At 36.9% G+C, this 11,236-nt stretch overlaps 1 protein-coding gene across 1 annotated transcript in view; it reads right to left on the bottom strand.

Annotated features, from left to right (window-relative positions):
- OTOG (otogelin) overlaps positions 1-11,236 on the bottom strand; it is a 110,601-nt gene that overhangs the window by 16,460 nt on the left and 82,905 nt on the right. Inside the window, exons 36-43 of the mRNA XM_067295513.1 lie at positions 10,629-10,797; positions 10,340-10,476; positions 8,697-8,786; positions 8,113-8,296; positions 5,185-5,405; positions 4,047-4,185; positions 1,696-1,890; positions 654-866 (exon numbers count right to left, since the gene is read on the bottom strand). Of these exons, the coding sequence (XP_067151614.1) occupies positions 654-866; positions 1,696-1,890; positions 4,047-4,185; positions 5,185-5,405; positions 8,113-8,296; positions 8,697-8,786; positions 10,340-10,476; positions 10,629-10,797 (1,348 nt within the window). The remainder of the gene's footprint in view (positions 1-653; positions 867-1,695; positions 1,891-4,046; positions 4,186-5,184; positions 5,406-8,112; positions 8,297-8,696; positions 8,787-10,339; positions 10,477-10,628; positions 10,798-11,236) is intronic.

Consider the following 11,236-nt stretch of genomic DNA (forward strand, 5'->3'; position numbering starts at 1 on the left):
CAAAAAATCCTGAGATAATGTTCAAAAGTGTCCAGCACTTGCCATACTCTTCATGGAGTTTATCAAAAGATAACCTAGAGTCCTTGTGAAAATTCCACTTAAAAAAAATTATTTCCTGTGGAAAACTCACTGCAGTAATGTGATCTCAAGTGGTCAAAACACGAAATATTTTAACTGCTTGCAACCTTTTCTTTTGAAGATGGGCTTTTTTGTGTTTTTTTTTTAGCTAAATAGGGATATAGAAAGCTTTTATATCCTTTTTCTTACTGCTGAGTTTGTAGATAAAGTCATGTAATCTTTTTTCCTAGTAATTAGTTACATTGTTGACTTATTTGTATTTGAATTTTAAAAGCAAATCACTAGCCTGTACAGCTGAGAAACAAATTCATATCCCAGCAATCACAGACTCATTCCAACCTTTATAACTCCTGACCCTTCTCCTTACCCCTTCCCAAAAAGCCCACTAGATATTTAGCCAAATAGTTTCTATAGTTTTCTGCACAATCTATATATTCAAAACAAAATCATTTCAAGTCACTCAAAAATCATCTATTTACTCCAAAAATAGGATGTGTAACAGGAAAACAAACAACAGGAAAAAGATATCTGCACATTCCAGTGGGCACTATTCACATTTATTAAAGGATACTTACTGCAAATCTTCTGAGGACAGCATGTCTGATCACCAGGAACAAGCACGGCCACTTCTGCAAATCGCTGACAGTCCAAATAGTGGATATCTGAACAGTTGTACTCCACTGGAATAATGGTCTCACTGTCAACACATTTTTGCATACAGCATCCACTCAAAGAAGTTTTCCAGATCTCACCTACTGCGTGAGGTGCTCCTGAGCTGTCTGTACAAGCTAGATTAGGGCAACAGAAGATGGAAATAATTTCTCCTTACTTCAAATTTTGGCCACCGTTTTCTTCTGTACCAGGTGTGGAATTACAAACGATAAAGTCTCAGAGTTTTAAAGGCATTGCCTATCCATCCCACCCCCCAAAAAATCAGTCTGAGACAACCCATACCCTCCTTAGGATCAGGATCCTTCTCTTCATTTCGTGTCTCCATTGCAAGGCCAATCACTTAAAATCCCAATCCAATCCTTTGTTTTTGAAGCAATGATTGGAAAAGAAGTTGCTTTCTCATTTGACACATGGCAAAACTATTATTAATTTATGGTGATTTATGTAATCTGATTTATAATAAATGCATCTTTTGTGTTGCTTTATTCAGTACTGGAGCACAATTCGGTGTGCGCAGGCAGAATTGTAATGCAAACAAACATCAATGCTGGCAGCAAGAACGTAGGACATTTGCTTATAATTGTTTAAAATGTGTAATGTGCATGCCTTTTCAATGCCTTTTAGTATCAATAAGCTGGACCCCTTGGCAAAAGCAAGGTGGAAAGACGATCAAGACTAACATACTTAGAATACTAGAATTCACACACATAATCAAAACACTTTGAAGTGTATCCTCCAGCTGACAAAAGTTAGCAAAATGGTATGTCACGAGGAGATTCCCTGCTTGCTCACTTGTACTGTTAATGTTTACTGAACCTGCAGAGTCTTCAGTTGAATGACATATGCAGAACCAACACAGCACCAACCCAGAACTGACTTACTAGTAATTAAGAATCTGACCACCAACTTGCAGACAGTAAAGAAGAAAAACGTATCAAAGCATACCACATTTTTCTTCAGGAATACAGACAGCAGTGTGAGCACGGTGAAGGATGGTCCCTCCAGCACAGACACAGCCTTCTGTCAACACTGAGCAAGAGTATGAGTCCAGGGAAGGCACCTCGCTATCCTGACAACTCTCTGGAACTGCACACGCAGCTATGCAGGCCTGATAGGAGAAGTTTTCTGAACAGAGGAAGGCTGGGAAACAAATAAACAAATCACTCATTCTGAAGTTGAAATCAGATGAAGGGGTACCGCCTAAACAAAGGCATAAACCTTTTTGTGCTTGCCAGTTTTATACGATCTACAAACCTAAAACACAGACACAGATCAATTACTTTCTACATGACAAATTCACAAAAAATTGCACAGAGGAAATTTCATAAACACTTCCTCTTCTCTTCCTCTTGTAGTAACATTTTCACCAGGCTTCAGTTTGCTTTTTGGCAGGAGAGAAATCAAACTATGCAACTGTGTTGACACGAATTAATTCAGCTTTGAAAAACATTTACAAATACTATACTGATTAACAGTACAGTGTTTTGAGATGTTTGGAATATTTTGCAGTGGATAAAGAAAATACGCTGATTAGAAAAGAGTTTTGTCAATTACTAAAAGACGTATGTAAAGGCAAATTCAGTATTGTTTTACCTGGAATAATAAAGAATGGGATGAATTCACTGCTTTATTTAATAGATATCCATACTAATCATTGTCCTGGATGAGAGGCCTGTATTCTTTTCAAGTCTTTTCAAGATGAACAGTTAAATTTAATTTCATTCTACTACTTATGTAAATTCATTGATATGTATGTAATGGGTGCATGCAGGACTAGACTGAATAAAGATTTCATTCTGATTTAACTCTTGGTGTTGCAAACTTCCAACCTGATCTTTCATTGGTTCAGAACAGTGCTTAAAGCAGGTTGTGTACAGCATAAATATGGAGAACTGAGGATGACTTTGAATGCGTAGCCCTGTGAACAGCCAAAATAAAGGATCCTCGTCATCACTGGATGTAACGATACCTAAATCACACAGCAACACAGTTGGGAATCATGGCAATGAGGGGAGGTCGAAGGCTAATTCACAAAGGGACAGTATGCTTAGAAAAGAGGAAGGTTCAAGTTTAGATTTTAAAGATTAATTGGGAGAGGAGACTGATGTTATTCAGCTCCTTGCTTCTAAGAACAACCATACTGCCCCACAGGAAATAGCTATTATAACCCTAAAATCAAAGGAGCTCAGACTTTTAAAGTCGCAGTCCACACCTTGTCAAGGCTTAGTGACCAGAAAACACAGAAGTGACTTTATGTTTTTTGCTAACTAGGCATGCACCACCAGAGGTCACTGTGGTACAGAAATAAAAGAGTAGTATGTCCTTTCAGGATGGTTTAAATACTTAACTATATTTACAGATATATTTTGTGAACTGTCTTTTTAAACAGTTAGTAAAATCCATATAAACAGAAGAAAAATTACAAAAAAGGTAACTGTTTTTGAACTTTAGACTCCATGACTGTTGGTTTTATTTGGTAGCACATGCTTGTGCGAAGCCTTGCACTCAAGTACCCACTTGAAATCACTTTAACCAAGAAATCACACACAATTTCTATGCACAAGGAGTTCTCCTATTTTGGGGGATCACACTTCATCAATAAGTCATTCCCTTCTCAAGCACTGAAACCACAGACCTCTATGTTATCAAATCCATAGGACTTTTCCTAGGAGATCATTGAAAGCATCAAGAGATGCAGTAATCTAAATCTTTTATTTGCTTTACTGACAATTACAGGCCCCATTTGGCCTTACACTATAGTATACTATTAAGGCAGATGTATTCAGGCAGGATCCTCTAGCTCTCGGGTTTTACTCCTTACTGTCATCTAATCTCAAAGGTGTCTCATTTCTGTAACCCTTCCTCCAGGTGACGGCACACGTTTCTGGAGCACCAGATGGTGCCAATCTGAAGCAACACGGAATTTTCTATCTATGGCTTTCTCCTCCCCACAACCAATTCTGTCATGTTCTGGCTTTATCAGGGGAAAGTGTCTAAAAGAAATGATCACTATATTGCAAGTGAGATGATCTAACTTTCACAATTTAGTACATTACAGGCCAGAGGTAGGATCCTGAGCAACTTTCTTTACCTTACCATCTGTGCAATGAGTACAGTGAGACTGATTCTTTTTGCATACTGTTTTGAATTGTATGATAGAAACTACTGAATTTACTATCTCAATAATCACTTCAAAGGTATCTGAGGACTTCTTAAGCACTGATATTCTCAACTAACAGCAAGGCAAGCTTTGTCTCTGTGAACATTAGAGTTACACGTACATGCAGAATACTTACGGCAGTAATCGGAGCTTCTCCATTCTATGCAAATATTAAATTTGTTGCACATTGCCACGTAGGCAGCTAGAGCGATGCATGGATTTCGAATGTACTCTGTATCTTTAACCCATATATCACAGAATAGCTCAGGTGGAACCTAATAAAGAAAAAATCAAAAATATTGCACCTTCTTAGACACCCTGTTATGTAGGAAATAAATTGATCTTGTCTTATAGTTGTATCGCCAGAAGTAAGGAAGTCAAAAGTTCTTGGTTCACAGTAAGCAAGAGGCTATCAGCCTTCATTAATGTACAAAGAGAGTCTATTCTCTACTGGCACTTAAAAGTAAGGCTCCCGGAATGTCAAAAAAATGCAAGACAACGTTATATTCCCCAGTCTCATTTACTAGAGATGCCAAGGCAAGAGCTAATACAGTCTTTCCAATGGAAGGCCTAATTACTTGTCATTCTCTGTTGTTCTTCCTTTTCATCTATGTTTTTGTCTATTTGTGGTCTCCTCTTCAAACTCAACAATATCCTAGAGGTGAAATGGTAAAGGTACTGATATGAATGTAAATAAGTATTTCATTTGCTGTTCTTACAGTGAGGGAGTTGGTATGCTATGATTTTCCTCCATGGATTGTTAAAGCACACTGCGAGTTTGCTATTTGCATTGGGTATGCGTTAAATGGTCTGTTCTACCCTCTTGTAACTCTAACCTGAAACATCTGCTCTAGAGCCTTTGAGAATGTAGGCTCTGACATTATCTATTGCCACTTGGAAACTGATAACTTACTGAACACTTCAGGATCTTCCCACCTGAATTAAAATCTAAAATTATTCTATTTTACTTTTTTTGACATCATATTCACTCAACTGAATTGTCTGGGACTGCTTTATAAATTAAATGGTATTGTCAAAGGTAACACAGAGGTATACTATTAATTTTTGAAAGTGTTAGTTGCATATTGCAACTGTCATATCAAGCTGCTGTGCTCTTCAATTATTTTTTAGCTTGCAACTATAAAAAAAAGTATACATATCATTCTTTAGATGTGGTTACACGTAGTTACAAATTAATGCAAGTATCAAATATACAAAATTATATCAGAACTGCATCTCTCCCCAAATGTAAGCTTCTAAAATAGTTAACATACATATGGATGACAGCTGCTGAAGGTCTGGTTCAATACCAGGCTTAAGCACTCCGAGCAGTCCATGACTGAGCAATTAGTTTCCCGATGCCTGTCTTCTCCAACATACTTTAACGTGTCTGGCACTTGCCAGCTGTCTATAAAAGTTGATGGAGCATCACTTTTGTTTAAAACTGTCCTGCTGGGTAGCATCAGGTCATTTTCCAAGCTTCCATCACAAAAACCTATGTATTACCAGAAGAAAAAAAAAACAGGTTAACACTGCACAACACATTTGTTAGTACATCTGAAGTGGCATATTCAAACAAGTAAATAGGTCCAGTACCTGGCAACTTACACAGCATGCCAGTATTGCAATCCACAACAGATGTGCAAAGTTTCTGGTAGGATCAAAATACACAAAATTTACCCACAAACAAGTGAAGTGAAAGTAAAGATGCAAAGGACGAGGAAAAAAAAAGAGGAAGTACAAAGTTTAGAAGGCAGAATTCTGTCTTGTGAATTGCAGATGGGTGAAAAGAGACTTATCACACCTCAAAGAGCTGTTCAGGAAAGCCCAAAGAGAGCCCAACTATAGCACACAAACTTCACTCTTCAGTTTCATAAGCACTAAACAAAAATGTATTTTTAAAAAGGTTATGAAGCACCTTCACGTATAACAACAAATGAAAACTGTAAAAGTTAGTGGGAAAGGGAACTCACACAAAATGCCAAGATGCTTATCCGATACTGAACTTCAAAAATGTAACACTCTCTTCTACTTATGCTTCTGGGCTGAGCTGAGCACCTATTGGCTTAATAGCTACCATAAAAAAAGGGCAGCTTTTGGCATTCCAGGTACATTAATATTACCCCCAGCTGGAAGGAATCAATCTTTTCCAGACTTGTTTCTCAGAAGCCAGCATCAGATTTCCTTTCTGTTTAAATTAAGGTAGTTGGCAATTTTGAAACTCTTTGGAACAAAGGAAATACTGTAACACAAGGAGAGCTATTTTTGTCAACAGAGAAATGCCGAGTATTACATCAAACTCCTCTGAAAGGTCTTTTAAGAGCCAGCAGTCTTCTTCAGAGTAAACCACTGACAACACTGATACAGCAGTAAGCATTCAGGAAGTGAAACATCTTTTGAAAATGTAAATATTACTTGACAATAAATGTTTTTGGCTGAAATTTTTGAGGTTATGAGGCTACGCAGCCCAAATAGGAAGTGTTTGATGGTTCTGAGTGTCTTCAAAGGATTGCTACCATGTCTGGGATATCTCTTTCCTCTTCTCTTGTACACCTATTGACAAGCAGATTTAAAACCATGGCTTAGCTGGATCTGATTCTGGCTAAGACACTGACATGCTTGCACTTCATTTCAACCAGTGATTTTACAGAGATGTCATGATCCATTCCCATGGCCCTCCTCTCCCACTTTACTTCATCAGCTACCATTTGTTTGCCTTCCACTGTAAAAGACACTGCTCTTTCTGATGCAGATCCTTCCAAGTGATACTTGCTGCTACAAAACAATAGTGGTGCCTTCAGTTCATCATATGGATGAAGATGAGAAATCAGCATGTATCAATACCACAGTATGGCATAAAGGCATCTGAGATAGCTCAAATGCAAGAAGTAGACTAACAAAGAAAGTACAGGAGATCTGAGTGAACTCATCTACCCTAGAAAAGACAGCTTGTTTAAAGCTGGCTCTGATAAATCCCACCATACAGCAACATGCAGGCAGACTTATGCAGAGAAGCCCAACCAGGGATGAATACCGAAAAAATACAGTGCATTCTCTGCAGAACATGGACCTGGAACACTGGTTGCAAAAGACGACACAAATATGTTGTCATCTTGCTAACTGGCCATGTGAACCAGAAATATAACATTCCCTATTTTGCCTGTCACAGTAATCAGACTAGTAAAGACAAAAGAGACTTTCAGGATAACTTGGATCAGACCTAGTGAAAAATATTACCTTTATTGTCTTGTTTCTCTTTGATCTAAGTACAATAACAATTAGCTATACAGAATAAAAATGATAATGAGACAGAAGCTTAGGGTAAATTACAGATAATAATCCAATTTCAACATGGCAGCTAATACAAGCTCTCCTCCTTTGCTAGAAACATGTTACTGACAGCAGGACTTGGAACTTGACTGAGCTATCACTGGTATTTGATACTGAGCTACAGATATTTGCCCTTTCTGAAATTGGCAAGATATCCACTGTAATTATGAACTCTATATCCCTGGTTTCCAGCTCCAATTTACAACAGATAAATTTACAGATTCAGGTGTCCGAGTAGGGATTTACCTCAACACATCTATGCTTGCAAAAGCTACAGCATCAACAGTTTACCCAAGGTTATGATTTTTAGAGAGAAAGAAACTATGTGAAACTACTGTACAGACCTAACACTGAACTCAACACAATGGTTATTTATCCCATTACTTTAAATAAATTCCCTTTGAACTATTCCTTCCAAAAGATCAACTCAGATTCGTTTTATGAAGTGAATAATTACTGCTCCTGTGAATTCTGACCTTTAGAAACTGAAAATAGCACATATCACTTCCTATCAGCTGGATACCAACACTAAATCTATAAATGAACTTATTTGTCACTATGGATTTATTTCTGACTTATTTATTTGGGTATGGTTACAGCAGTCATGCCTGTGATTCAAACAGGCTACAGTCAGAAGCAAAACTGTGGGAAACAAGTGATTACATGGATGGGCATCAATCACCATTTCAACAATTAACAAAATTAATAATCATTCCATGTTGACAGTATTCTAATCTTTGCAATCACCTGCAATAGCTCTTTTAGGCAAGATCCTGCAGAAAAATAGCTTATATAATTAGGGAAATGTGCCTTGAGCTACTCTCTAGCAAAGCATCTGAATGTCTTTATTTCTTGCACTACTCCATACTTACCACATAGTCCCAAAGCTTTTGGTTCTCTGGTACTATTAAACTCTATAATCATCACACCTGTGCTGTGAAACCACTGAATTCTGATATTTGTTGGGGTCTCAATTGCATACTTGATGCCTGAATCCTCGATTTTATATCCATATTTTCTAACAGTAGGCCAAGCAAATCTTGAATTTACTGTGATCTAAAACACACACAGATAAACAAGAGTTTAAATGTCAGGTATCAAATGCTATAGGTAGAAGAAATAAGGCCTGATTCTCAACAGTTTAGGAATCTAACTCACAATTAATTTCAACAGAAGTCAGGCCCAGATCTACAAAGGCACTGTAGGTAGGCACTAAAGAGACTAGCAATCAGTTAATGTGCCCTGTTCTGCAACTTACCTCATGTCCTTTCATCACTGTTTGACTCTTCAAATATACAAGCAGATTGCTAAATGTCAATGCTGTAACAATGAACTATATTTACCTACTGTATTTTAATCTAATTTGCATAATCCAAATGAGGTGGCAGCTTATGATTACAGAAGAATTAAGATGCTATCTAAAAAGCAGAGGAAAACAAAACCTCGAAATACCTACTTTTCTACTTAAATGATCAATAGTAATTTGGTTTGATATATAGGTTATATTCAACATCGCCAGGCACAAGGAAGTTGAATTTAAATTACTCTGTGGAGAAAACAAAAATATATGAACCAGAGTTAAGATGTGTAAAATCTTTATACGTTAGCTGTTTACTATTTTTAAGTAACGGGACACCAAGGATTTTTTTTGTATTTTTTAAAGAAGAAAACTGCTGCTAATTGTAGTTTATATAAACAAAAGATATTCTTTCTGCGTCCATGCTTCTGTCTCTCAGCTGTGATGGCAAATCTGGACTACAATGTTCTTCTGAAGAGCATTCCTCCAAATTATGCAAACAAAATATTATCATCTTCTAGTGTTCAGGGACTTTGTTGCACCTCCCCATCTTGAAATTACAACAGAAATAACGAATTTCAGAAAAAAAAGAACAAGAAAGAACAGCAGTTTGGATGCTGAAAAAATAGGAAAACATACTGAAAGTGGACAAAAACAAGACTGGGAATGATAAATATACATGATATATAAACAGTGCATAAGTAATGGATCAGAAATACATGCTGAACAAAACAGAAATCAAAAGCATTCAATGCAAAAAAAAGAAACAATGTGAAAGTCATAAACAGATCTCCTTTTTCACAGCAATCGCACTGAGCTTCTGCAACTAACCTCCACAAAGTACTACTGAAGATAAAACCTTCAGTTGAACATTTATGTATACTTCAAGATTACCTAGCTTTCACAATAAAGACTGGAGTAAAAAGAGTTTTCTAAAGGCTCATGAGCGCTTACTCTTCATGATGTAAAGACAATTTCTACACTACCCATAAGGCAGGATATTCCATAATGGCTTCCTTTAGGGTTTCTCTCTTCCCTCTCTGAAACAGCATACATTTGCCCCTGTCAGAGATTTGGAATGCACAAGGTAGTCTAATTTAGTCTGATAATCTTACGTTCTTTTATGTCTCTGAAGTTTTGTGTTTCCAGTGCAAATGTCTCCATACAAAAATATATAAAAACTATGCATTGAAATACACTGCTAGGCTGCACTAGCCTGCATTCCTCCTTCATTTGAAAAACAAATCTAGGGTGGAATGAAACTCAAGAAGGAGTTCAGGCATTAATTCTCACTCTGCAAGATATTCCCCAATGAAATGCAAAGTGGGCTACTGCCTCATCTAAGAATTCTGTCAAATTCAACATACATTTTCTTCAGTGCAGTAAAATCAAGTTGTCTATCAATTAGATGGACAAAAAAATTGGCATATGCTCTATGACAGTACTTATTACATGACGCCATTCACAGAAGTGACTAATACATGCATGACCACTTAATGTCTTACCATCTTGTCTATTTTACCCATATAACAAGATAACACTGATTTACCTCCCATCTTCCAGCTCTTTCAGAAGGAATCATGCATATTCAGCCAGGTGACAAAGTGCTGTACTGTTCAGGTACAATTCACAGATATTGCATATGAGTGAATAATTCATCACTATTATGTAGTAATACCATGCTCTATTTATTTAGAAGGATATACATTAGAGGCATATGTATGTAACTCATTTCTAAGATGCATCTTATTAGCAGTACTGAGCACCATTGGTTAACTTAATAATTGCTAAATGTTAGTTACCATTCTGCAGTCCAGGACATGGATGGCTATAGTTTCATCTTGAGTTTGACTAACAATGTAGGATGCTTCTTTGAATAAAGCCAAATGATTTCCATCATAGGTTACAAAGCTCATATCAGAGAAAATTGTACAACGACCTAATAAAAATAAAAATAAAATAAATGCATTTTCTAACTACTGTCTTCTATTTCTACACCATGGTATGGAAGCATCAAATCTTAGCCTCCTTACAAATTCACTGAATTGTTACCTCAGTTCAATTCAAAAGTACTGCATAATTAAAACTTACATGCACATTCCCATTTTGGGCAGCATTTGTCACCATTCGTTTGAGCAGCAAATCCTAAAACGCCGCAGCTGGGCTGAGTTGCATTGTACGGGCAGTTCTGCGACTTATTAACTTGAATCAGGTGTCCATCCAAGCATATGTGTTTTATGCACTCATTCTCTGTGATTGGCTAAGGCATTTTTAAAAGACATAGGTTACCACTCTTACCAAGCTAATAACACAATATTTCAGAGTATTTACTCAAAAAAGGGGCCTGAGTTCTTCAGGTACAGAATACTTATGAATCCCTATGACACTGTTGGAAGCTGTCAGTGAAGAACATCGTTGAAAATTTGACCAATTTGAGGACAGTATAAAACCACCATCCCTCTGTAAAGTGCAGAACAGCATTATTAATTTCAGGACTATATATTAAAAAGAAGTTAAGAAAAAAAAAAGCATGGAAGAGTATAAGTAGGAATAATAATAGGGATCTCTGGGAAGACATATTTTAAGGATGGCTACCTGACAGAAAATAGTCGTTGAACAATATGAAGCACCATATTTTGCCAAAAAAATTCTTGCAACAATCACACTCTGAAAACCGAGGCCCAAAATATGCTATATTA

This window comes from Apteryx mantelli, chromosome 4 (genome assembly GCF_036417845.1).
Source record: "Apteryx mantelli isolate bAptMan1 chromosome 4, bAptMan1.hap1, whole genome shotgun sequence".
Lineage (NCBI taxonomy): Eukaryota > Metazoa > Chordata > Aves > Apterygiformes > Apterygidae > Apteryx > Apteryx mantelli.